The 27692-nt window shown below is 41.4% G+C and overlaps 1 protein-coding gene and 1 long non-coding RNA gene across 6 annotated transcripts in view; one reads left to right on the top strand and one right to left on the bottom strand.

The window, feature by feature from the left end:
* The window catches only part of LOC138848955 (uncharacterized), a 156258-nt gene that overhangs the window by 36262 nt on the left and 92304 nt on the right, over positions 1 to 27692 (bottom strand). The window lies entirely within an intron of this gene.
* Positions 1 to 27692, top strand: part of CCDC150 (coiled-coil domain containing 150) — a 126176-nt gene that overhangs the window by 82826 nt on the left and 15658 nt on the right. For 4 of the 5 annotated variants that reach the window (XM_008258861.4, XM_017342998.3, XM_051849341.2 and 1 more), the window contains 11 exons: positions 1428 to 1556; positions 2458 to 2627; positions 4058 to 4151; positions 9777 to 9946; positions 13401 to 13527; positions 15988 to 16182; positions 16612 to 16680; positions 16776 to 16937; positions 18296 to 18382; positions 22194 to 22313; positions 22609 to 22958. In XM_008258861.4, the coding sequence (XP_008257083.2) occupies positions 1428 to 1556; positions 2458 to 2627; positions 4058 to 4151; positions 9777 to 9946; positions 13401 to 13527; positions 15988 to 16182; positions 16612 to 16680; positions 16776 to 16937; positions 18296 to 18382; positions 22194 to 22313; positions 22609 to 22725 (1440 nt within the window). In that variant the 3' untranslated portion in view covers positions 22726 to 22958. Of the gene's footprint in view, positions 1 to 1427; positions 1557 to 2457; positions 2628 to 4057; positions 4152 to 9776; positions 9947 to 13400; positions 13528 to 15987; positions 16183 to 16611; positions 16681 to 16775; positions 16938 to 18295; positions 18383 to 22193; positions 22314 to 22608; positions 22959 to 27692 lie in introns of those variants that run through there. The other variant, XM_051849339.2, reaches the window with a different exon arrangement.

Here is a 27692-nt window from a genome sequence, read left to right as displayed (position 1 = left end):
TAGGGGTAATGGAAGTGTTCCATAGCCTATGCTCTTAAGGTTTTATATATATGTCAAAACTTAACAAATTGTACACTATTAACTTTATGCATCTTAATATATAGCAATTGTAACCCCAGTAAAGCTGTCAAAAATTCTTACTTATTAAACTTATAGTTAAATGTTTAACATTCTTGAAGAGAAAAAACTAGAGATAGAGAATGATTAACAATTATTAGAGAATGGGGTGGGTTTGGAAGGGACTTGAATCAAATGAGGAGCTTCTTTGTGGTGGTGAAGTAGTTGTGAATCTTGATTATGATTATGGTCATGTACTTTGGATCAAATTAATAGAACCATGTGTGCATGCATATCAACCCACAGTCATTCACCCCACCATAAGCATGGATGTTTGAAAAAGTGGTGTTTAACCATGGATGGTTAAAAAAGGTGAAAAACCAAATAGTTCCCGTAATTTAGTTTTCCATAACATACCAGTGTCAGTTTTCTGGTTTTGATGTTGAACAACAATAATTAGATGTTATCATTAGAAGCAAGATGAGGACTTCATGGAACTCTTTGTACCATATTTGTTTTTTGTTTTTTTAAAGATTTATTTATTTGAAAGAGTTACAGAGAGAGGTAGAGACAGAGAGAGAGGTCTTTCATCCACTGGTTCACTCCCCAGATGTCTGCAATGGACGGAGCTGAGCCAATCTGAAGCCAGGAGCCAGAAGCTTCTTCCGGGTCTCCCATACCGGTGCAGGGGCCCAAGGACTTGAGCCATCTTCTACTGCTCTCCCAGGCCATAGCAGAGAGCTGGATCGGAAGAGAAGCAGCCGGGACCAGAACTGGCGCCCATATGGGATGCCAGCATTTCAGGCCAGGGCTTTAAACCACTGTGCCACAGTGCTGGCCCCTGTACCATATTTGTAACATTCTATAAATATAAAGTTCAAAATAAAAAGTTTAAGAACAGTGTTGTTTAAAATGATATTAGCTGAAATTACTGTGTGGATCCCACAAAAAATATCACGAGATTTAAAGTTCTAATACCTCAAGTTATGATTTATTCTGCTGAAATGTTGTATAGACACTATTTAATACTTATTTGTCTTTGCTTTTATTAACTTGGGTATTTGTATTTTCAAAAGGAGCAAGTTCCATGATAATTTCCTATCGTTTTACTTTTCAGCTGGATAGATAGGCTCATTCTCCCTATTGTGTTTTCATGAAGATTGACTAATATATTATTCAGATATTCTGTTATTTTGTGGTTTTCTTTAAAGGAACTAGCAGCTAATATAGAATTATTTATAGTAGTAGATAAACATTTAGTTAAACATTCCAAGTTTTCCTCCTAAATTGCTGTATCTTATTCTAATCACTGTATTATGTTTTAGTGTTTTAGGAAGTTATTTACTGTTTCCTTTTTTTTTTCTGCTAAGGTGAAATCTATTCTTGAAAAAAATGAAGAGGAGCTGTCGCAGGCAGTGAAGTCTCGTGATGCAGCGCTTAAGGAGAGTCAGAGGCTGAAAGGGGACCTGGAGGCCTTGGAGGACAGAGAAAGCAAGAAAGTGAGGCATCCACCCATCTCAGAGGCTGTTACAGAGATGAAGTGCTTAGGAACTCTCTCAGGGGCTAGATGCCTTCATTTCTTGTTTCCATTAGTAAGAAATGATAAGAGGCAGGTTTCTTTTTCTAGAAAAATGAAATTTTAGAATGATTTTAAAATATTTCTCTTAAAGGTACATTATGTAGTTCCAGTGTCGTAGGTGGGTTTTTTTTTTTTTTTTTTGGAAATGTCTTAAAATATTCAAAAAAAAGTTCTCATTTTTTCTTAAAGTACATCTGACCTTGGTAGTAATAATGACCTTCATAGTGATGTTTTATTAACCTAATAAGCATTGCTATGATGCTTTCTCCTTAACATTACTCTGATGTAGACTTTGTGGGAGGGAACAAATGTCACATCCCAAGCTTCTTTACAACAGGTGCTGGATGTTGCCCCTCTGAAGGGGGCGCGAGTCACAGCTGCTTCTGTAGCTTCTGCTTTCTCCTCACACATACTAATTCTGGTGGGTTTTCCCGCACACATACTAATTCCGATGGGTTTCAGATGTGCTCTCCTTTGTTGACCCCCTTCAGAAGACAGCTGAGAGACCAGCCTGGGAGACCCTCAGGACCCAAGTATGTATTGATCTCTCTGTGTCTGATTAATCTATGTGCCGTGGAGATGACAATGGTTGAAAAGCTGCAGTGTTCTCCACAGGGTCTGAAAGCTACTTTTTTCTTTTTCTCAAAGGCACAATAACTTAGGAAACAACATAAAAATGAAATATCCTGTAATTATTCCTCTGAGCATTTAACCATGCCTGCTTGTCTGCTTTCCTGCTCTTTGCTAGGAGTAATGGGATGCAGAAGTAGAAGAGTAACCAGAAAGGGCCAAATATCTTTTCTTGTTTAATTTTCTAATAGGTAGGAAACTTTCAGCGGCAATTGGCAGAGGCTAAGGAAGACAACTGCAAAGTCACAATCATGTTGGAGAACGTGCTGGCCTCTCACAGTAAGATGCAAGGTGCTCTGGAGAAAGTTCAAATGGAGCTTGGGCGCAGGGACTCGGAGATTGCAGGCCTCAAGAAAGAAAGGTACCTTCATTAGCTTTCTGTTCTTGAGACTGTACTCAAGCAGTCTCCACTGTACACTTGTGTACACTGTACACAAGCAGTGTCCAGTGAGGAAGTGAAGTCACTTTATATCACTTCCTTTGTGAGAGACTATTAAAATGGTGTTCAAATACCTACAGGTTAAGGAGAATCTGGAGTCAGAAATGAGTCTGATTTCTAAAAATTTTAAATTCCTCAAATGTGTCATGATTTGAAGGAATATGCGGCTTTGAAATTCAAGTGCTTTATTCCTTTTTTATCCTTGCTGCTTGCAGTACCATTTAAAACTAATTCTGCCCTTGGGTCTACAGAATGGTAATTGCCTAGATAATTGAAGTTAAATCTGTACTTTAGTTTGAATTAATTATCCATTTATTACTGTCCTGTTTCAAAATTAGTAACTATTTTAGGTAAATCACTCTAAGAACTACTTCTAGTTGTGTTTTATGAATAAACTCCTTTGTTTCAAAAATTACATAAATTTTTCCATTTAAGTAAAGAACAAATAATCTAAGTTTAATATGGTCCCCTAAAATATGTTGTATGTCACAGTGGTACAGATTCCCTCTGTATTATAAGAGAACAAGTGAATTTTATTTTTTTATTATGTTTCTCTTTCTTTCTCTCTTTCTCTCTTTCTTTCTTTCTGGCAGAGTGGACAGTGAGACAGACAGACAGAGAGAAAGGTCTTCCTTTGCCGTTGGTTCACCCCTCAATGGCTGTTGCAGCCGGCGCATCATGCTGATCAGGAGCCAGGAGCTTCTCCTGGTCTCCCTTGTGGGTGCAGGGCCCAAGTACTTGCGCCATCCTCCACTGCACTCCCTGGCCACAGCAGAGAGCTGGCCTGGAAGAGGGGCAACTGGGACGGAATCCGGCGCCCTGACCAGGACTAGAACCCGGTGTGCAGGCGCCGCAAGGTGGAGGATTAGCCTATTGAGCCGCGGCGCCGGCCGTTTCTCTTTATTTTTACATATTATGATAGTAAAATCTTTAAAAATCAAGAGAATGGAATTAAAATATTTGTAAAAATATTGTGTTTAGATAGTTGATATATTTTGAAGCAAACATTTTAAAAGCAAGCCAATACTGGTAGAGGTAACTTTTTAACCAGTGAAATGTTAATGTAAAATTACTGGGCTATGACTTGATCAGGGGCATGTATTGATTCCCTAGTGTATCAAGCCACATTGAATCATGAAAGGGACAAGTTAATTCCTAGGAGTTTCAGCTTCTTAACCTGAAGTTGAGGTTACTAAGTTCCATCTACCAACTCTCAAACATTTTCAGCATTCATGACCTACTATATATGATGCTATTTGACCTTCTGGGAAGAAGATTGTCTTATAACTTCAAAGTAGTGTCATTCCTAGGTGATTCTTTTCAATATTCACTCTTCTGCTTTCTATTTTTAGGGCTATAAATCAACAAAGGGTACAGAAACTCGAAGCCGAAGTGGACCAGTGGCAAGCTAGAATGCTTGTCGTGGATGCCCAGCATAGCAGTGAGGTAGAAGCTGGGTTTTTATGGATGATAACATTGATATTTTTAGTCTTATTAGGATATTACTTTTTAGAAAAATGAAATTAAACAATCATGACAAATTTCCTTTTCATTCAAGTCTGTTTGGGATAGTTACATATTTACAAATGAGAAATGGACTTATGTTCTTACAGTGAGTCATACCATTTATTGGCAAGCTAGAATCACAGTTTTCCTCATTCTCTTTGTCCACATTCCTTTCACTTATTAATGCACAATTGATTTCAGGAGCTAAAGGGCTTAGAAAGTAACTTATAGTACTAGTCAGAAGTAACTAAGGTGATCCAACTGTGAATGAGGAGACACATTTACATGTGTGTACTTGCTGGCAAATACAGTGAATATGTGTTCGTGTAGGTACATACACATATGTAAAATACGCATGGTTGTTTCATGTAAATAAGCTTCTTTGAGAAGAATCTAAAAGGAACAATAGATAGTTTTTTGGTTTTTTTTTTTACCTTTTATTTAATGAATATAAATTTCCAAAGTACGACTTATGGGTTACAATGGCTTCCCCCCCATACTGTCCCTCCCACCCACAACCCTCCCCTTTCCCACTCCCTCTCCCCTTCCATTCACATCAAGATTCATTTTCGATTATCTTAATATACAGAAGATCAGCTTAGTATACATTAAGTAAGTATTTCAACAGTTTGCTCCCACACAGAAACATAAAGTGAAAAATAATAGATGATTTTTTTTAAATGATGATGAAATCAGATCAGACCTATTGTCATGTTTAATCCCAGTGAGAGTCAAGTTGGGAATTGATAATTTCTTTTTCTTTCTTTTTTTTTTTTTTTTTTTTACAGAAGATCAGTTTAGTATGCATTAAGTAAAGATTTCAACAGTTTGCACCCCCATAGAAACACAAAGTGAAATATATTGTTTGAGTACTCGTTATAGCATTAAATCTCAATACACAGCACATTAAGGACAGAGATCCTACATGAGGAGTAAGTGCACAGTGACTCCTGTTGTTGACTTTACCAATTGACACTCCTGTCTATGGCATCAGTAATCTCCCTATGCTCCAGTCATGAGTTTCCAAGACTATGGAAGCCCTCTGAGTTCTCCGACTCTTATCTTGTTTAGACAAGGTCATAGTCAAAGTGGAGGTTCTCTCCTCCCTTCAGAGAAAGGTACCTCCTTCTTTGAAGACCTGTTCTTTCCACTGGGATCTCACTCACAGAGATCTTTTGCCAGAGTGTCTTGGCTTTCCATGCCTGAAATACTCTCATGGGCTTTTCAGCCAGATCTGAATGACTTTAGGGCTGATTCTGAGGCCAGAGTGCTGTTTAGGACATCTGCCATTCTATGAGTCTGCTGAGTATCTCACTTCCCATGTTGGATCACTCTCCCCTTTATTTATTCTATCGGTTAGTGTTAGCAGGTACTAGACTTGTTTATGTGCTCCCTTTGACTCTTAGTCCTTTCATTATGATCAATTGTGAACTGAAATTGATCACTTGGAATAGTGAGATGGCATTGGTACATGCCACCTTGATGGGATTGAATTGGAATCCCCTGGTATGTTTCTAACTCTACCATTTGGGGCAAGTCAGCTTGAGCATGTCCCAAATTATACATCTCTTCCCTCTCTTATTCCCACTCTTATGTTTAACAGGGATCACATTTCAGTTAATTTTCAACACTTAAGAATAACTGTGTATTAATTACAGAATTAAACCAATAATATTAAGTAGAACAGACAAAACTACTAAGAGGGATAATGTATTAAGTTGTTCATTAACAGTCAGGGCTATGCTGATCAAGTCACCGTTTCCCATAGTGTCCATTTCACTTCAACAGGTTTCCTTTTTGGTATTCAGTCAGTTGTCACTGATCAGGGAGAACATATGGTATTTGTCCCTTTGGGACTGGCTTATTTCACTCAGCATGATGTGTTCCAGATTCCTCCATTTTGTTGCAAATGACTGGATTTCGTTGTTTCTTACTGCGGTATAGTATTCTAAAGAGTATATATCCCGGGCCGGCGCCGCGGCTCACTAGGCTAATCCTCCGCCTAGCGGCGCCGGCACACCGGGTTCTAGTCCCGTTGGGGCGCCGGATTCTGTCCCGGTTGCCCCTCTTCCAGGCCAGCCCTCTGCTGTGGCCAGGGAGTGCAGTGGAGGATGGCCCAGGTGCTTGGGCCCTGCACCCCATGGGAGACCAGGAAAAAGCACCTGGCTCCTGGCTCCTGCCATCGGATCAGCGCCGGCGCGCCGGCCGCGGCGGCCATTGGAGGGTGAACCAACGGCAAAGGAAGACCTTTCTCTCTGTCTCTCTCTCTCTCTCACTGTCCACTCTGCCTGTCAAAAAAATAAATAAAAAAAAAGAGTACATATCCCATAATTTCTTTATCCAGTCTACCGTTGATGGGCATTTAGGTTGGTTCCAAGTCTTGGCTATTGCGAATTGAGCTGCAATAAACATTAGGGTGCAGACTGCTTTTTTGTTTGCCAATTTAAATTCCTTTGGGTAAATTCCAAGGAGTGGGATGGCTGGGTCCAATGGTAGGGTTATCTTCAGGTTTCTGAGGAATCTCCAGACTGACTTCCATAGTGGCTTGACCAGTTTGCATTCCCACCAACAGTGGGTTAGTGTCCCTTTTTCCCCACATCCTCACCAGCATCTGTTGTTGGTAGATTTTTGCATGTGAGCCATTCTCACCGGGGTGAGGTGAAACCTCATTGTGGTTTTGATTTGCATTTCCCTGATGCTAATGACCTTGAACATTTTTTCATGTGCCTGTTGGCCACTTGGATTTCCTCTTTTGAACAATGTCTATTGAGGTCCTTGGCCCATCTCTTAAGTGGGTTGTTGGTTTTGTTTTTGTGGACTTTCTTGATCTCTTTGTAGATTCTGGTTATTAACCCTTTATCTGTTGCATAGTTTGCAAATATTTTTTCCCATTCTGTCGGTTGTCTCTTCACTCTCCTGTTTCTTTTGCAGTACAGAAACTTCTCAATTTGATGCAATCCCAATAGTTGATTTTGGCTTTGACTGCCTGTGCCTCCCGGGTCTTTTCCAGAAACTCTTTGCCTGTGCCAATATCTTGAAGGGTTTCTCCAATGTTCTCTAGTAACTTGATGGTGTCAGGTCGTAGATTTAGGTCTTTAATCCATGTTGAGTGGATTTTTGTGTAAGGTGTAAGGTAGGGGTCTTGCTTCATGATTCTGCACATGGAAATCCAGTTTTCCCAGCACCATTTATTGAATAGACTGTCCTTGCTCCAGGAATTAGTTTTAGATCCTTGATCAAATATAAGTTGGCTGTAGATGTTTGGGTTGATTTCTGGTGTTTCAATTCTGTTCCATTGGTCTATCCATCTGTTTCTGTACCAGTACCATGCTGTTTTGATTACAACTGCCCTGTAGTATGTCCTGAAATCTGGTATTGTGATGCCTCCGGCTTTGTTTTTGTTGTACAAGATTGCTTTAGCTATTCGAGGTCTCTTGTGCCTCCATATAAATTTCAGCACCAATTTTTCCAGATCTGAGAAGAAGGTCTTCGGTATCTTGATTGGTATTGCATTGAATCTATAAATTGCTTTTGGGAGAATGGACATTTTGATGATATTGATTCTTCCAATCCATGAGCATGGAAGATTTTTCCATTTCTTGGTATCCTCTTCTATTTCTTTCTTTAAGGTTTTGTAATTTTCATCGTAGAGATCTTTAACGTCCTTGGTTAAGTTTATTCCAAGGTATTTGATTGTTTTTGTAGCTATTGTGAATGGGATTGATCTTAGAAGTTCTTCCTCAGCCATGGCATTGTCTGTGTATACAAAGGCTGTTGATTTTTGTGCATTGATTTTATACCCTGCTACTTTGCCAAACTCTTCTATGAGTTCTAATAGTCTCTTAGTAGAGTTCTTTGGGTCCCCTAAATAAAGAATCATGTCATCTGCAAAGAGGGATAGTTTGAGTTCTTCTTCCCAATTTGTATCCCTTTAATTTCTTTTTCTTGCCTAATAGCTCTGGCTAGAACCTCCAGAACTATATTGAATAGCAGTGGTGAGAGTGGACATCCCTGTCTGGTCCCAGATCTCAGTGGAAATGCTTCCAACTTTTCCCCATTCAATAGGATGTTGGCTGTGGGTTTTTCATAGATTGCTTTGATTGTATTGAGGAATGTTCCTTCCAAACCCAGTTTGCTTAGAGTTTTCATCATGAACGGGTGTTGTATTTTATCAAATGCTTTCTTGGCATCTATTGAGATAATCATATGGTTTTTCTTCTGCAGTCTGTTAATGTGGTGTATCACATTGATTGTCTTGCGCACATTAAACCATCCCTGCATACCAGGGATAAATCCCACTTGGTCTGGGTGGATGATCTTTCTGATGTGTTGTTGCATTCTATTGGCCAGAATTTTATTGAGGATTTTTGCATCTATGTTCATCAGGGATATTGGTCTGTAATTCTCTTTCAGTGCTGCATCTTTTTCCGGCTTAGGAATTAAGGTGATGCTGGCTTCATAGAAAGAATTTGGGAGGATTCCCTCTTCTTCGATTGTTCTGAATAGTTTGAGGAGAATTGGAGTTAGTTCTTCTTTAAATGTCTGGTAGAATTCAGCAGTGAATCCATCTGGCCCTGGGCTTTTCTTTGTTGGGAGGGCCTTTATTACTGTTTCAATTTCTGTCTCAGTTATGGGTCTGTTTAGGTTTTCGATGTCTTCCTGGTTCAATTTAGGTAGGTTGCATGTGTCCAGGAATCTATCCATTTCTGATAGGTTTCCCTGTTTGCTGGCATACAAGTCCTTGTAGTAATTTCTGATGATTCTTTTTATTTCTGTGGTGTCTGTTGTTATGTTTCCTTTTTCATCTCTGATTTTATTGATTTGGGTCTTTTCTCTTCTTTTTTTAGTTAGTTGGGCCAATGGGGTGTCAATTTTGTTTGTTTTTTCAAAAAACCAGCTCCTCGTTTGGCTGATTTTTTGTAATGTTTTTTTTGATTCAATCCTGTCGATTTCTTCTCTGATTTTAATTATTTCTCTTCTCCTACTAGATTTGGGTCTAGTTTGCTGCAGTTTTTCTAGATCCTTGAGATGCGTTGAAAGCTCATCTATTTGATGCCTTTCCAATTTCTTGATGAAGGCACCTATTGATATAAACTTTCCTCTTAACACTGCTTTTGCTGCGTCCCATAAGTTTTGGTATGTTGTGCTGTTCTCCTCATTTACTTCCAGAAAATTTTTGATTTCTCTTTTGATTTCTTCTATGACCCATTGAGGAACAATAGATAGTTTTTATCTCTCTAGGGTGTTGAGATGAGAAGCTGATAGGAGATCAGGAAAGAGAATTTAACTAGTTTAAAATGTTTTTAATTAGGATAAATTAAGCTGGCTCTATTTTCCAAAACTCACAGGTGAGTAATGGAACATACCTTTCCTATTGCCTTCTAAATGCCTGCAAAGCAATTCTATAATAAGTTCTCACATATAAGGCACCTGGGATCTTTGCTTCTAGTTCCAACTGATTATTGTTACAATGGTATTTGATTATACAGGGTAAGGAGTGAATATACAGTGATATGGAAGTGGTGCATCTATTAGAGTGAAATTAAAATTATTCATCTCTTTCAGATGGAACCTCTACAAAAAGCTCTGGATATAGCTAGAGAAGACAACAGGAAACTGGCTATGAGCTTGGAGCAAGCTCTCCAGACAAATAATCACCTACAAACAAAACTAGATCACATTCAAGAAAAATTGGAAAGCAAAGAAATCGAGCGGCAGAATTTGGAAACCTTCAAGTAAGGGTGGTATCATCATAGTAAAATAAGGGATGAAACTCTGGAGGAAGAAATCTGGCTCATTCCTGCAAACCAGTTAAATCCTTTTCTCCTTTTTTATACTGGTACTTCCAGCAGAGCTGTGCTGAGCAACCATTATAGCTGAGCATCAGGAGATTCTAGGGGCTGGAGTATGCTCATTGGTTTTTCCTTTTCTGCTCTTCTCTTATTTTAACCTTCTTTACATGAAGATTAAACCATTTATTATATTAAAAATATTGGTTTGGAGGGACATGCAAAGGGACAGTTTTCTGCAAAGCTTATGTGCCTTTCAGAAGCATGATTTGGGGGTGGGCATTTGGTGCAGCAAGTGAAGTTGCTGCCTGGGACGCTTGCATCCTGTGTCAGAGTACCTGGTTCAGATCCTGCTTATTCTGCTTCCAATCTGGTTTCCCAGTAATGCACACCTGGTAGGAAGCAGTGGCTGGCTCCAGTACTTGGGTCCCTGCCACCCACGTCAGAGACCTGAATTGAGTCCTAGGCTCCTGGCTTCTGCCAGGCCCAGCCCTGCTGTTCTGGGCATTTAGAGAGTGAACCACCAGATGAAAGATTCTTTCCATCTCTCTCTCTCTCTCTCTCTCTCTCATACACACACACAAATAAAATGAAAATGAATTTTAAAAATTTGTAACAGCGGTGTGGGTGAGAACAGTCCACCCAGGAATGGATGACTCCATCTAAGCAGATGTTGTCATTAATGATTTTCAGTTTTGGCTTGAGACTAGTCAGGTCAGTCCAGTCAGGTTCAGGTCAAGCCACTAAAGTTTTGTCTTTTAAGTTAGTGAACATATTGATAAAAGTATAAGCTAAAACAGGAAAGATAGTTTTAATATATGTGATGTGTACACATTTTATATTTTGGTGAAATGTTACTGCCTTGAGACTATTCACTACTGGTTAAAATGATGTTGTATATATAGTGATTGACAGCATCATTTAAAACCCTTTAAGTTTAGGTAGGTAGTCATGTTTTAGATGGCTTGTAATTAATTGTTCCAAACCATGAAAATTCTGAAAGTTCTTAACAAAATATAGTCACTTCCATTACTGCTTTAAAAAAAAAATCATGGCTTGGGCATCTGTAGGAAAAGGATAAGTTCAGGGCCGGCGCTGTGGCTCACTAGGCTAATCCTCCGCCTAGCGGCGCCAGCACACTGGGTTCTAGTACCAGTTGGGGCGCCAGATTCTGTCCCGGTTGCCCCTCTTCCAGGCCAGCTCTCTGCTGTGGCCAGGGAGTGCAGTGGAGGATGGCCCAAGTGCTTGGGCCCTGCACCCCATGGGAGACTAGGAGAAGCACCTGGCTCCTGGCTTCGGATCAGCGCGATGCGCTGGCCGTAGCGCACCAGCCGCGGTGGCCATTGGAGGGTGAACCAATGGCAAAAGGAAGACCTTTCTCTCTGTCTCTCTCTCTCTCTCACTGTCCACTCTGCCTGTAAAAAAAAAAAAAAAAAAAAAAAAAAAAAAAAAAAAAAAAAAGGATAAGTTCTCCTTGGAGCATTTGCCACTGCTTAAAATAGTTTGTATTTTCATCAATGATGAGTTATGCTTTACTTGAGACCTACTAGCCTCCCAAAGTTATATGCAAAATTGTACTGCCAGTGTACACAGAAAGATTGTTTCAAGGTGAAATATTTAATAGAGTTAGAACTGTAGGCCTACATCTGAAGTAAAATTAGTGTATATTAAATTGCTATAGAAGTATACAAGGGAGAGAACCAATGTCACAACCTGGGAATCCATTGCATTTCAGGGGAAGGGAATAGAGGCCAGAGAGGGAGCATTTAGGGAAGGAAAAAGTGAGGATATACTATCACTGAAGGCGAAGATGAGTGAGTCAGGAGCTGCAGAGTCCAAAGGAATGAGACCTAAGAAAAAGTCATTGAATTTTGCAACTGATATTTACTGATCCTACACCAGATGGTCAATTTCTGTACATAGAAGAAGTTTTAAAAAGTAAATGGTCAAAGAGGAAAGCCAAGGAGATCAGTGGGTGAAAAGAAGGAAGATCAGACAGAAGCTCACCTAAGGGCCAGGAGTGGGGCAGGAGGTTCAATTGCAGTTACTACCTGCTGGATTCATCTCTAAACTAAGCCAGAGAGCCCAGTGGACCAGTTGAATCCATTATTAGAGGCACTTTCAGAGACACATGGACAACTAGCATATGTAATCTACCTTAGGACATGAATTGGTGAGGAGAGAGAAGGACAAAGAAGATTTCATGTCTGGGCAGGCTCCTCCTACCCTTGAATATGTGTGCATTGTTTTCAGATGCTTCTGTGCCAAAGTAAACTTTTAATTCTATTTTCAATGAACTTTTTGAAGTATTCTTATACTGGTAACTCAAAGAGTAGTTGTACATTAAGTTCATTTTTTAATGATTTTTAGAGTCACTTACTCTTGAAAGAGTCAAAAGCAACGTACTTACCTATCCACAACATTTTGTCTCTCGCTTCAAGGAATTTGAGCATCCTCAGAAGCCTAGGCACAGATCTTGACACAGGAACCCAAGTTAAGACTGCTGATCTAGTAATATAAGGCTCTCAATTTTTAAGAAACACTTTTATTTTCATTTCATTTGAAAAGCAGTGAGGGAAAGAGAGAAAGTTGTATCTTTCATGCACTGGTTCACTCCCCAAATGCCTGCAACAGCCATGGCTGGGCCAGGCTGAAGCCAGGAGCAGGGTACTCCATCTGATCTCCTGCATGGTTCAATGGCTCTCACTTTAAGGATAAAGAAACAATATAATTAGAAGTTAATACTTATGGAGTACGTAGCTGATAGCAAAAAGACATAGTAAAAAAAACTAAATACCTCTTTTCCAGTATGACTGCTTCCTCTAATATTTTTCCCTGAAGTGGGTTTTTACTGTTTATATTGGATCTCTTCTTACAGAAAATGATATTTCGTAAAATGGCGGATGTGCTGTACATTGAGATTTAATGCTATAAATAGTACTCAAACAGCATTTTTCACTTAATGTTTCTGTGTGGGTGCAAACTGTTGAAACCTTTACTTAATATATGCTAAATTGATCTGTATATAAAGAGAATTGAAAATGAATCTTGATGTGAATGGAAGGGAAGAGGGAGCGGGATAGGGGAGGGTTGTGGATGGGAGGGAAGTTATGGGAGGTGGAAAAAGCCATTTTAATCTATAAGCTGTACTTTGGAAATTTATATTCATTAAATAAAAGTTTAAATGACATTTTTGGGTTTTTATTGCTACAGGTAAATGTGCCGCTTTTTTCTTGTTAATGAGCTCCGGGTCAAAGGGCTTCATCTGATGACTAAGCCACTACTTTGTGACTTGGTTTTGTAACTCATATTTTGGAGCAGTGCACATTCCTCTCCAGATCTTTCTTACCACTTACAATGAGTTCTGAAAGTGATTTATCATCTGTCTTTTTCAAAACAGAGAACGGATAACTGAGGAATCCAAAGTGGAAGCAGAAATGCATGCTGAACGTATAGAAGCTCTAAGAAAGCAGTTTCATACAGAGAGAGAAACTACAAAGAAGGCGGCACAACGGGAAGTGACTGAGGTCAGTTTCCTTCAGAGTGTAGTCCGAGGATCGCAGAGAATGTTCGCTGACGGTCTTTGACTCTTCTGATTCTCTAGGGGCTCAGCAAGTTGAGCCGAAACTCGGTGCTATTTGTAAAGCAGTGCACAAGAGGACAGTTCTGACATACAATTGTCTGCCCAGAAGGAATGCCTTGATGCGAGCTTTCCCATCACAGAGTGGTAACTGAGGGACGGAGGACTAAGGAAACCCATCTGACAGATAAAGTCACTATCTCCTCATCTCCTTTAACTAACATCCATCATGCAGCACCCATATCCTGGGAGGCATTCAAGGGCAGTAGTCAAAGATGAAGTTCGAGTCTGGTTGTGCTCAGTGATCCTTATTTTACTGTAATCTCCATATTGGACACGAAATAGAAAAAGCATCAGAGAACATTTCCTAGGTAGCTAGAATCTGTGTACAAATTTGAAAGAATTCAGAGTAAGAGAAAGATTATAAAAAACAAATTCTGTGGGACCACAAAGTGCATTAAATGTGGAAATGCATCTTTAATCAGAGCATTGTTCAGCATACTTGCAAAGCTGAAACCCATTTAGCAAGGATCAGTGAAGATGGTGATTTTGGGAGGGGACTCAGGAGAGTGAGTGTGACTTCATGGAATAGTAAGCAGCATCTGTGGGCTCTTAGAGTTGCGTAAGCCCCAGCTCTGCCCATTACTAGCTATGTGTTAACTTGTAAATATTGTAACTTCTGAGTCTTAATTTCTTCAATCATAAAATAGGAATCATCACTACTTTCCAGGTTTGTTTTGAAGATTACATTGCAACGTGTTTGTGAAGAAATTATCACGGTGCCTAAGCATAAGTGCAAATAAGTGATACTTGGCTTACTTAGTCTTTCACACAGCAGTAATTTTTTTTTTTAAGATTTATTTACTTACTTGAAAGTCAGAGTTACACAAAGAGAGAAGGAGAGGCAGAGAGAGGTCTTCCATCTGCTGATTCACTCCCCAGATGGCCGCAATAGCTGGAGCTGCACTGATCAGGAGCCAGGAGGAGCTTCTTCTGGAACTCTTATGCGGGTGCAGGACCCAAGGACTTGGGTCATCTTCTACTGCTTTCCCAGGTCATAGCAGAGAGGTGGATCAGAAGTGAAGCAGCCGGGATTCAAACCAGCATCCATATGGGATGCCAGCACTGCAGGTGGTGGCTTTATCCACTACGCCACAGCGCTGGCCCCAGAAACAGCAGTAATTAACAGTATATGATCTAACAGGAGGTTAGTTGGGTGGTCATAAAAGACTGGTATAAAGCCAGGATCTAAGCATCGTGACACAGCAGGTTAAGCTGCAGCCTGGGTTGCTGGCATGCCAGATCATGGCTGCATTTGGAGTCCCAGCGGCTCTGCTTCAGATCCAGCTCCCCGCTAATATGCTTGGGAAAGCAGCAGCAGATGGCCAAGTGTGTGGATCCCTGCCACCCAGGTAGGAGAACTGAAAGAGGTACCTAGATCCCTGCTTTGTCCTGGATCAACCCTGCCATTGTGGCCATCCAGGGAGTGAACCAGCAGGAAGGAGATCTCTGTCCCTCTCTTTCTCTGTTGTTCTGCTTTTCAAATAAATGAATAAAAATCTTTAAAAAAAATAAAAATTGGGACCTAAAGGAAGGAACTAGTCTGCCAAGAAAAGGCACAGAGAGCTTTGACACCATTCTTTGATGTGTTAAACACTCCCAACCCTAGAGAATGCCTCCTTCCTGACTTCTCCCTTTTCAACTGCCTCCTCCTTGAAGTTCAGGTGGCACTCATTGCAGGAACATTTGAAGGAGAAGAATTCTGCAATCACTATGCTATTCTTTATGCTAGAAATTTGTTGACAATCCTTATTAACAGAAAGATAAAAATACTGTGATAGTCGGTAGCTGATGAGTAATTAAATGAACTACTTGGAGTGTAGTTTTTACTTCCATAGAAAGGAGGTTGCAGGTGACCGACAAGAAAAGATGAAAGCCTGGTGATGATTACTGAGCATGACTGCGCCAGGCTCTACCTTTTCTCTATGTTACCCTGTTTGTCAGATGTATTCTATGAGATAAGCTGTACACAGACTTTTCAGATGATGACCCTGAGGCGTAAAGAAGTAAATTACCTAAAAGCAGTCAACTGATTTTTACCTAAAATCAGTAATAAAGCTGCAATCTGAGTTTAAGTCTGACTCCCAAGTCATGCTCTTAAAATGCAAATTTGAGTATTTATTTATGTTCTTTATCCATTCCAAGATTTTGTCCTTTAGAGTTAAAAATTATGAAAATCACTTGATCTGTTCCATGTATCTGCTTAATCAGACATTATTATTGCCTTACTTAGCCTCCTTTTTAAAGAAATATCCAAAGAGAATAAACCATAGAGATAAAACTAAACAAGCTTCTCTAACTGAATGGAAGGTAAAAATATTCCAATTTGTTTCCTTTGTGTCCCAAGCTGAAGAAAGCCCTTGATGAAGCCAACTTCAGATCAGTGGAAGTGTCCCGGACCAACCGAGAGCTGCGGCAGAAAATTACAGAGCTGGAAAAGTTACTGAACAGTAACAAGGAGAAAATAAAGAATCAAAAAGCCCAAATTAAGCTCTACTTGTCGGCTAAGGCGAATAATGTTCAGAACATTGAGAGGATGAAGGTTGTATGAGAGACCCTCAGCTTCCCCTCACTTAGTTATCCTTTGCACGTCCAGGCAGCTGGTGAAACCTGGGGAAGACAGGTTTCAGAGCCTGAACAGCAGCCGGTGTCCTTGGGATTACAGTCACAGCTGGGAAGCGGGCAGACTGCCTCTGGGAGGGAGGCTGTCTCTTTTCCGGTGGAGGGGCTGCTATATAAATGTTTGTTTCTCATTAGCTGCCAGTGTCTCATTCTGGCTCCCCATCTGTCTTTTCTGTGTTAATTGACATGGACTTTGCTCTTTTGGGATCAGTAGGCCAAATGGGAAGAGAGCCCAGCAGGAACTGATGCCTTTGGGTCTCATATGGGATTCTATCATCCTATAGCCAAAAAGAGCAAGCCAGGTTTTCCACTGGTCATCTTTTAATGTTATTTGCACATTTATTTTCAGCAAATAGAAACGGAATTGAGGCAAATGGAGCTAATTAAGGATCAATATCAGAAGAAAAACTTTGAACAGGTAGATGATTTTCACAAACTCTTATTTTAAGCATTTATGCAAAATCCCAAATTCAGATGGATTCAACAAATGTCTCCCTCTTTGTTGCCCCCCAGTCATTAAGTATCCAGAGATTTGTTTCTGAAATGAGTAACCTGCAGAAAGAGATGCAGTTGCTGGCCAAGAGCCAATATGATACCTCAGCACGAAATAAACAGCAAGAGCTGCGACTCGAGGCAGAGCGGAAAATAAGGCAGGAATTAGAGATTCGGTGTCGGGTAAAAACATTTCTTAAGATCCATCCCAAAGATTTTCAGTAAATGGCATATACCAAAACCTAGCTTTAGAGCACAAAGATTTTAATGACTCTAACGTGCACAAGCTTTTCATCCTAGCTAGCTCCCTAGAATTAATAGTATCTAGGAAGAATCCCGTAGTCTGAAAATGGCAAATGTTCTCCAGTTTCAATTTTTTTTTTTTTTTTTTTTTTTTGACAGGCAGAGTGGATAGTGTGAGAGAGAGAGAGACAGAGAGAAAGGTCTTCCTTTTGCCGTTGGTTCACCCTCCAATGGCCGCCGCGGCCGGCGCACTGCGCTGATCCGATGGCAGGAGCCAGGAGCCAGGTGCTTTTCCTGGTCTCCCCATGGGGTGCAAGGCCCAAGCACCTGGGCCATCCTCCACTGCACTCCCTGGCCACAGCAGAGGGCTGGCCTGGAAGAGGGGCAACCGGGACAGAATCTGGCGCCCCGACCGGGACTAGAACCCGGTGTGCCGGCGCCGCTAGGCGGAGGATTAGCCTAGTGAGCCGCGGCGCCGGCCCTCCAGTTTCAATTTAATAAAAGTTATGTTCATTTTTTTAAAAGATTGATTTATTTGAAAGAGTTACATAGAGAGATCTTCCATCCACCCATTCACTCCCCGAGATGGCCACACAGTTAGGGCTGAGCCAAACAAAAGCCAGGAGCCAAGAGCTTCCTCTGGATCTGCCACATGGATACAGGGACCCAAGCATTTGGGCCATCTTCCACTGCATTTCCCAGTCTACTGGCAGGGAGTTGGATCAGAAGTAGAGTACCCAGGATACAATCTGGCTCCTATGTGGCATGCCAGCATTGCAGGCAGTGGCTTTACCTACTACACCACAACACTGGCCCCTGTTGTGTTCATTTTTGAAGAATAAATGCAAAATACCAATTCCTAAGTAAAGCTTCTGGATTGAATTTTGTAGTCTTTCAGGAACTTTATCCTCCTTAGTTCTTGCCTACAACAAGATAAAGTTGTTGCTCTTACGGGACTCTTAGCTATTCCTAGCCTAATAAAAAGAATAACATTATGTCCCTGAAATGAAACTTAAAGAGATCATTGAGCTCTTGTCTTCAGTAGGGATTGTCTTTTATGAAAAATGGCCCACTAGTTCTGGAAAGAGATGTTAATCACTTTCACCAGAAACCATAAATCAAAATCAAAAACTGTAATCATATAGTTTATAAGGTATTTATTTTGTATATTAATGCCTGGAGTTAGAAAGTACCTCATCTAACTCCCATAATTTGGTTTCCATTTATTACAATATTAAGCGTTTTGCTTCCATATGATACATTGGATGTTCATAAAAATCTTTGTGTCATGTTTTCAGGAATTGGAAGAAACTATTAGACACCTGAGGAAATGTAAAGAGGCAACAGAGAATAAACTGAAAGAAGCCAGTGTGGAATCAGAACAGGTGAGCCAGACTTGGGTCACAACAACCCTGTTACATACATGTCAGTGAGAAATATTTCATTAACCTGGTTGACAGGAAAGCAACAGGCAAGAACCATTAACTTGCTAATCATAATCTCTATTGTAAAGAATAAGCACCTCTTAAATTAAGATTCTATGCCCTCATGATAACAAACTGCTAGAATATTAATTAAATCTGAAGTCCAAGTCCCTTCTCCAAGTATAAGACCAGCATATGCATGCAGATCTTAATGTATTATTGTTTGACATGAACCAACAAAAGTAGGAAATCTTTGTTCAGTCAGTAACTAGAAGTGTAAAGTAGGCTCTATTCAGTTAATTTGGGGATATGCTTTTCTGTTCTAAACTTAAATTGGTCTTATTTTAAAAAGAAGACAGAGCTGCATCAGCCAGTTCACTCCCTAAATGCCGTCAATGGCCAGGGCCAAAACTAGGAACACAGGGACCAGTGTTGTGGTGTAGTGGTGTGGTGCTGCCTGCAGTGCTGGTATCCCCTATGGGTACCGGTTTGAGTCCTGGCTGCTGTACTTCCAATTCAGGTTCCTGATAATGTGCCTGAGAAAGCGGAAGCCCGCCCAAGTGGTTGGGCCCCTGCATCCATCTAGGAGACCCAGAAGAAGCCCCTGGCTCCTGGCTTTAGCGCTAGCTGCAGGAATAAACTAGCAGATGAAAGATTTCTCTCTGTCTCCCTCTTTCTCTCACTCTCTAACTCTGCCTTTCAAATAAATAAAAAGAAATATTTTAAAAAGAAATAAACAAAGCCAGGAACACAGTCCAGGTGTCCCACATGGATGGCAGAAATCCAATTAGTGGCTATCACTGCTGCCTCCCTGGATATGCATTACCAAGAAGCTGGAGTCACGAGCTGGGAATCAAACCCAGAGAGGTCCAGTGTGGGACATAGGTGTCTTAACCACAAGGCTAAATACCTGCTCCTAGATTAACCTTTAAAACAAAACAAAAAAAAGGTTTGTTTATTTATTTATTTATTTGAAAGGCAGAGTTAGAGAGAGAGATCTTCTATCCACAGCTTCACTCCCCAAAAGACCACAACAGGAGCCAGCAGCTCCAGCCAGGTTTCCCATGTGGGTGGCAGGGACCCAAGCACTTGAGCCATCTTCCACTGCTTTCCCAGGTGCATTGGCAGGGAGTTGGATTAGAAATGGAACAGCCAGGACTGGAACAGGGCATTCATATTGTATGCCTTCATCACAGGCAGCAACTTAACCAAGTGCACCACAATACCAGACCCAAAAGTGGCCTTCTTGAGAGAATATAAAAATCATATATTTTGAGCTAGAAAGAATCTTTGAGATCATTCGTCTATCACAACCACCTCTCATTTTTCAGATAAGAATACAGAAATTCTTAAGATATCACAGTGATGTTACTATCAGTAGATCATGACTTGCCCCCATTATATCCATTAAGTTACATGACAGTATGACTCACAGGATGGTACATTAATAGAATATGGACTATGGCAAATCCAAGTTTGAATACCCTCTGTGACACTGTGCCCTTAGGGAAGTTATGTTTACTTTTTTAATGCATCAGTTGCTACCTCTGTAAGGAAGTTAATTCAGTATCTATTATGCTATTACTCTGATTATCTCAGAGTAAATTTCAATGAATGTTAGCTCCCTTCCCATTTACCATACAGTAGGGGACGTGAAGTGCAGTCTACTCCATTCCTGATAAAGAGTGCGGGGGAGGCCGGCGCCGCAGCTCACTAGGCTAATCCTCTGCCTGCGGTGCCGGCACCCTGGGTTCTAGTCCCGGTCGGGGCACCAGATTCTGTCCGGGTTGCCCCTCTTCCAGTCCAGCTCTCTGCTGTGGCCCGGGAGGGCTGTGGAGGATGGCCCAAGTGGTTGAGCCCTGCACCCCATGGGAGACCAGGAGAAGCACCTGGCTCCTGCCTTCGGATCAGCACAGTGCGCTGGCCGCACTTTCTCTCTCTCTCTCTCTCTTTCTTACTGTCCACTCTGCCTGTCAAAAAAAAAAAAAAGAGTGCTGGGGAAAGGTTGGGTTTGGCTTGTTTGATTTGCTTTGATTTAGGTGGAGGTATTGTAGCTGTCATCAGGATACACAAACAGAACTAGAAAATACTTATATTTTTCCTCTGTGGCTTCTAAAATTAAATGACACTATCAAAGCTAACATGGGACAAGTAGTTTTCAGTGCACATTTGTTGAGGACCCATTGTGTCATACTCTGCTAATGAGCGAGATACACGATAAGCTAGAGAGAGGCTCTTTCTGCCTTCTCCCAGCCAAGACAGAAATAGGAATGTACCTCATAAAGTTCTTGGAAAAAGGGATTAAAATGTGTATTTTGATAGAAAAAGTTTTCAAAATCTCTGCACAGTTGTTTATAATATGCCTTTTTGCATGAATTATTTGCAGACTCCTTATGTAAAAAACTTATTCTACTTCAAAATACCAAAGTATTTCAAGAATGTAGGAAAGTGCCAGCTACATATCAAGGCTCTCAGTAAATACTCGTCAGACACACAGATACTGACTCCAAGTCATCATCAACTGCAAATTGTTAGGGGGATTCTTTTCAAGTCTAAAAAAAATCTGGGCCGGCGCCGTGGCTCACTAGGCTAAACCTCCGCCTAGCGGCGCTGGCACACCGGGTTCTAGTCCCGGTCGAGGCGCCGGATTCTGTCCCGGTTGCCCCTCTTCCAGGCCAGCTCTCTGCTGTGGCCAGGGAGTGCAGTGGAGGATGGCCCAAGTGCTTGGGCCCTGCACCCCATGGGAGACCAGGAAAAGCACCTGGCTCCTGGCTCCTGCCATCGGATCAGCGCGGTGCACCGGCCGCAGCGTGCTGGCCGCGGCGGCCATTGGAGGGTGAACCAACGGCAAAAGGAAGACCTTTCTCTCTCTCTCTCTCTCTCTCACTGTCCACTCTGCCTGTCAAAAAAAAAAAAAAAATCTGGAAGTTTTTGGTTAGGAGCTAAAGTGTAAAATATTTTGATGATAAAGGAAATAAAATAATATAATGTACACTAAACTGGTCCGGTTTTATATTCATCCCACTAGTTTATGAAGCACAACAGTAAAACCCAGTCTTTACAGTTTAGGGACTCCTGAGAAATATTTAGTTACAGGGAACTCAAAAATTCAAAAGATACTTTTAACTACCACATTCTAAGAGTTCTTCGTGTATATACTTTCATTTTCAATGCCATCTTTCTTTTTTTTAATTTTTGACAGGCAGAGTGGACAGTGAGAGAGAGAGAGAGAAAGGTCTTCCTTTTTTCCCTTGGTTCAGCCCCCAATGGCCGGCCGGCGCGCTGCTCTGATCCGAAGCCAGGAGCCAGGTGCTTCCTCCTGGTCTCCCATGGGGTGCAGGGCCCAAGGACCTGGGCCATCCTCCACTGCACTCCCGGGCCACAGCAGAGAGCTGGACTAGAAGAGGAACAACCGGGACAGAATCTGGCGCCCCAACCGGTACTAGAACCCAGGGTGCCAGTGCCACAGGCAGAGGATTAGCCTATTGAGCCGCGGCGCCAGGCCGACTATTATTTCTTTTTTTCTGGTTCTGTCTTACCGTACTTCTATAACCAAGAGACATTAAACAAATATATGAAAAGCAGCAACCCTGAATGCATTCTTTACTCAGAAATTACTCTCTTGACGTGTTATTAAGTATATTCAATAAATAGTTTATAGTCCAAATTTGAATCTTTTAATAACTAGGTAAAAAATCTTTTGAACTAATACACAAGGAAATTTTAACTGCTTCTTTGTAGCAACTTTCAATGATAACATTTACCTGTTCAGATAACAGCTAACCTGGAAGAAGCTCACCGCTGGTTCAAGTGCAGATTCGATGGCCTGCAACTTGAGCTGACAAAAAACCGGTTGCAAAGGCTTCCCCGGGAAGACAGGTGGCAGGAAGAGGTATGGTTAAGATATGACTGTCTTAAACAATTTTGGATTTATTTATTTTCCGATTTCTAATTACAGAAGTTTTCTCGTCATCTAGCTGCCATCTCCACAAGTCTTTAGATTTCTTTAATCTACTGCTAGGAAACCAATGAACTAAATGTTTTTCTTAAATATTCTGCCTCTCCCAAACTGTCTAGATTAGAACCACCCATCCTGGTGAATAAATGACATTCATAGAGGCAAACCGTTTCTAAGCACTGCAGTTAGTTTTGAACAGCTAGTGTTAGATGTGTTTTCTTTCCAACAGGACCAAGATATAAGGCAAGATAATATGCCCGAGCAGTCTGCTCTACATCGATGGGAGACTAAGCAGAATCTTAGGCTTATGCCCAAGAAGTATCATTCTGACATAGAGAAGAAGTGATGTCCTTGACAAAGGAGCTTCTTCCTGCATTGCTACACCTCCGTGATTTCACCAGCCCAGCAACTAGGGCTGACCTGTTTCTGCATTCATAAGAACGTGAAGTTTTTGATGTGGGCTAAAGATTTCGGACCATAGTTTATCTTTTTATGAACTCTTTTATATCAGTACCAAACCACCCATCTTTATTGTCCTTTTCCCCATTTTCCACCCAATAAATTTGTATTAATTTGTTATATGCTAGGAGATGCTGTTGCATGCTACATCTTGGGTCTTTCTTTCTTTCTTTCTTATTTATTTTTGAAAGAGCTACAGAGAGAGAGGGAGAGGCAAAGAGTGAGAGAGCGAGCGAGTGAGCTCTTCCATCCTCTGGCTCACTCCCCAGGTAGCTGCAACCGACAAGGCCAAAATAGCAGCTGCTTCTGGGTCTTCCACTGGGACCATCCTCCATTGCCTGGCCCCAAGTGCATTAGGAGGGAGCCGGATCAGAAGTGGAGCAGCCGGGACATAAAGCAGCGCCCATACGGGGTGCCAGCCCTGCATGCAGCAGCCTTACCTGCTATACCATGAAGCCAGTTCCTATATCCTGTTGTTTAAAGTAATTTTCAAAAAAAAATTTTTTTGAAATCCATGCATACATGAGTCTTCAAAAAATTCTTGGAAAACATGTATTATGAAAAAACTGTATACATATTTCAAAAACTCCTTGCATCAGAATAACCTTTTAATTCCATTTTGCCATGAACTTTTTGAAGTATTCTTCATACATATCAGTGCTGGTTAATAACCAGCATGGCTTTCTTAAATTTTTAAAAATTTTTAAATTCTTTAAAATTTATTTGAGAGACAGAGATAGAGAGCAAGCACTTCCCCAAATGCCCACAATGAACTGGGAACTCAGTCACGGTCTGTCTTGTGGGTGGAGGGATCCAGATACTTGAGCCATTACTTGTTGCTTCCCAAGTCACATTAGCAGGAAGCTAGAACTGTGAACAGAACCAGAACTTGAACCCAGGTATCCAGTATGAAGTGCAGACTTCCCGACTGGCTTCTTCACTGCTAGCCCAATTTCTGGCTCCAGCATAGCTTTGATAAGACTAGTATCTCTATCCTTTTATTTTAAGATTTATTTATTTACTGGAAAGTCAGAGTTACACAGAGAGAGAGAAGGAGAGGTGCAGAGAGAGAGAGAGAGGTCTTCCATCCACTGATTCACTCCCCAGATGGCTGCAACAGCCGGAGCTGTGCTGATCTGAAGCCAGGAGCCAGGAGCTTCTTTTGGGTCTCGCACGCGGGCACAGGGACCTAAGGACTTGGGCCATCTTCTACTGCTTTCCCAGGCCATAGCAGAGAGCTGGATCAGAAGAGGAGCAGCTGGGACTCAAACCTGCACCCAAATGGGATGCCAGCACTTCTGGCAGTTGCTTTACGGGCTATGACATGGTGCCAGCCCTGTTATCTCTATACTTTTTTAAAAATATATTTAATTAATTTATTTGAAAAGCAGAGAGGCACTCGGGAAGAGAGGAAAAGAGAAGGAGGGAGATCTTCCATTCTTTGGTTTACTCTCAAAATGCCCCTAATAGCCAGGGTTGGGCCAAGCTGAAGCCAGGAGCCTGAAACTCATTCCAGGTCTCCCAGATGGGTGGCAAAAACCCAAAGTACTTGAACCATCATTTGCTGCCTCCCATGGTGCACAATAGCAGGAACATGGGTTAGAAGCAGAAGGGGCAGGACTGAAAAAATAAGAACCCTGGTAAGGAAGCACCAAACACCTGCCCCAGTACCTCCATTCTTAAATAGAAGTCTCAGAGTTTGTATTTACAGCCTTTACCATTTGAAATGAAGGTTGTGGTTGTTGAGTGCATCAGTTTACCTTGGTCAAGGAGACTATGGCTGACCAGTGTAGCTCTTCCTTATTACTGTATGAGATATATTCAGTTTGGACTTTTTATTTCAGATATTGAGTGGTACATTTTAGGTGATCCAGACTTAACATATGTAATTGGCTGACATAATACGTGGCTTAATTAATGCTCAAGTAAAGGTGGTGATACTGACTTTGAGGTTCCTGACTCACTTGTAATAGAAATTAACAGGCAGTTAACATTCAAACTATACAAGGTTTATTGAGGGCTTATCCCTATCACAAGGAGGACAGCACATGGAAAGAGGTTCCACCAACTGGCTATCCACTGGGAGCTAAACAAGGGTTTTTATTGGATTGAGGAGGCATGGCTGTACTCTGTGAGTCTCTGGTTCATCCCCCTCAGAGGTCTGCACATTGCTTTTGCACAAAACATACTCCAAATGGCAATGTTGTTCACTGCCATCTCCCCAGGAAGGTTATTAATCAGTTGTGCTGGGATTTTTCTGGACATGGGTATAGGTTAGGAGCGTCCCTAACATTACTGTAGGGTGTGTTTTGTGGTTAGGGTCTGCCCAGCTCCTTTCTCCTGATTGGTTTGGAGCTGGTTGAATAGCTTGTGGATACATGGACAGGTGGAGGGGCTTGATTTAGTGAGTACTGTTTCTGTCCTGTCACAGTAACTGTTTGATTCTGTCGGGACTAAATCAAGTACGAAATTAAGGAAATAATACCAAATATAAACTTCCAGGGGTTGATATGTCCACCATTCAATATCTGAAAGAAAAAGACAAAACAATGTGTAGCCTACCATGCAGAAGAACAGAGATGCTCAGGCCTGGTCCTCCTTGAGTAGAGCAGACTACTGATCTCCTGTGGGGCTTGGGAACATGGAATTCAGGGACTTTCGGGACTTGACATGGGGTGACATTGTAGAATAATTACTTGGGTAAGACTGTTTGTTGTTCACTGAATGGCGTACAGAGGCATGTTTATCGAATGGGTCCCTTCCTCTTTGGCTTTCAGAAGTGAGGCCCTGTCTAGGAAGGGTTTGTGGAAGCATATACACTAAAGCAAGTTTGCCTTGATCTAGTGGATAAGCTTAAAACTGATTCTGACAGCTGTTTGTTCCCATGGCTTGAGAACAATATATTCCTCAGAGGGTAGGGACGTTTTAGTCTTTGTACCCCTTTTGGTCATCATAGCATATGTTAGCACAGGTTCTCTCTGGAAGCCTTGAAGACTGAACAGCAGGGGCTATCATTGTGGCAGAGTAGGTTAAGCTACCCCTAACAACACTGGCATCCCATATCAGAGCACCGGATCAAGTCCCAGCTAAACCTTAAAGAACAAGAAAAGACTGGACAACAGACATCAAAGCACTGTTTGGTTTAGCTATATGCAGTATGAAATGTTAGCACTAGTGCAGACAGTGCAAACTTTCTGATCAGAAAAATACTATCCTATTACCCTCAATTTTTTGATGCTACAGTTTGGATGTGTTCCCTCCAAAATTTGTGTTGAAACTTAATCTCTTTATTAAGAGATGTGACCTTGGGATGGGCATTGTAGTACATTAGGTTAAACTACCTCTTGGGTTGCCTGCACCCCATATCACACACTGCCTCTTTCAAATTCTGACTATTCTGCATATATATATATATATATATATATATATACACACACACACACACACACACACATATACATATATATGGCAGAGTTACAGAGAGAGAGAAAAAGATCTTTCAGCCACTGGTTAACTCCCTAAATGGCTGCAACAACCAGGGGTGGGCCAGGCAGAAGCCAGGAGCCTCCTCCAGGTCTCCTACTTGGGCACAGGGGCCCAGCCACCTGAGCCATCCTCTACTGATTTCCCAGGCACATCAGCAGGGATGCTGGCTCAGAAATGGAGCAGCTGGGACCCAAACTGGTGCCCATATGGGATTCTGGTGCTACAGGCTATGGCTTTAACCCACTGTGCCACAGCGCTGGCCTCCTGACTACTATGCTAGTGATCAGCTTCCTGCTGATGCACTCCTGGGAGGCAGAAAGTGATGCTAAAGTGATTGTGTCCCTGCCACCCATGTGGAACAATTGAATTGAGTTGTGGGCTCCTGGCTTCAGCCTGACCCAGCCCTGGCTATTGCAGGCATTTGAGGAGTAAACCAGTGGATGGGAGGAATGTCCCCACCACCTCCCTCTCTCTGCATTCTAATAAACAAAAATAAATAAATGAACTTTTTTAAAAACGAGGTGTGACCTCATGAATGGACTAGTGCCTTAATCAAGGTCTGGAGGGAACTTGCTTCGCCCCTTTTGCCTCGCACCATGTGAAGACAGCATTCGGCCCCTCCAGAGGATGCAGCGATAAGCTGCCATCTTGGAAGCAGAGAACAGTGTTCTACCAGACATGGAAAGTGCCAGTACCTTAATCTTGGACTTCTCAGCCTCTAGAACTGTGAGAAATATAAGTGCACAAATGAACTAATACATTCAGATAAGGAATTTATACTCATTTACTTGGTGAGCCAAAGTGACCGAATACTTTTCTGATGATGATCTCAAGTTGCCTAACTCCATGGGATAAGTCACTATTACTAGGAGTCTTTTCCGGAAACGAGATTTAAGGAAATAATTAATTGGAGGTATTGGGGAGTCACAGTCTTGAAACAGTCTAACCAAGAGCCCTCGGAATAATTAACCTTGGTCCTGGATTGACCCTGAAAACCTTGGTCCTGAATTCTACATTGGAGAAAAAGATCCCAGTTATTTCACAAGAGAGCTGAACACCATAATGAACTATAAATGTATTGCCTCTGAGAGTTGTCCTATCACAGTTGGGCTAACGGCATTTATATCCTCATCCAGAACAAGGACATTTTCTTCACTTATGTATTGTACCCAAAGGGCATCATTATTGATAAAGTTAGGGTAACGTGCCTCTTTATTATTTGTAGGTTTGTTATACCAACTTGGGAGAAGAGAATCACAGACTGATTTCTAGTAAAGCTTGTAGTTGTTATTAGGAAGAGGAGCATGATAACTATTTCAGAACGATAAAAGCTTAACCAGTAAAGATTATGACCAAATGAATGACAGA

This window comes from Oryctolagus cuniculus, chromosome 3 (genome assembly GCF_964237555.1).
Source record: "Oryctolagus cuniculus chromosome 3, mOryCun1.1, whole genome shotgun sequence".
NCBI lineage: Eukaryota > Metazoa > Chordata > Mammalia > Lagomorpha > Leporidae > Oryctolagus > Oryctolagus cuniculus.
The sequence above is the reverse complement of the archived record's forward strand: the minus strand, read 5'-3'. Positions and strand labels throughout refer to the sequence as shown.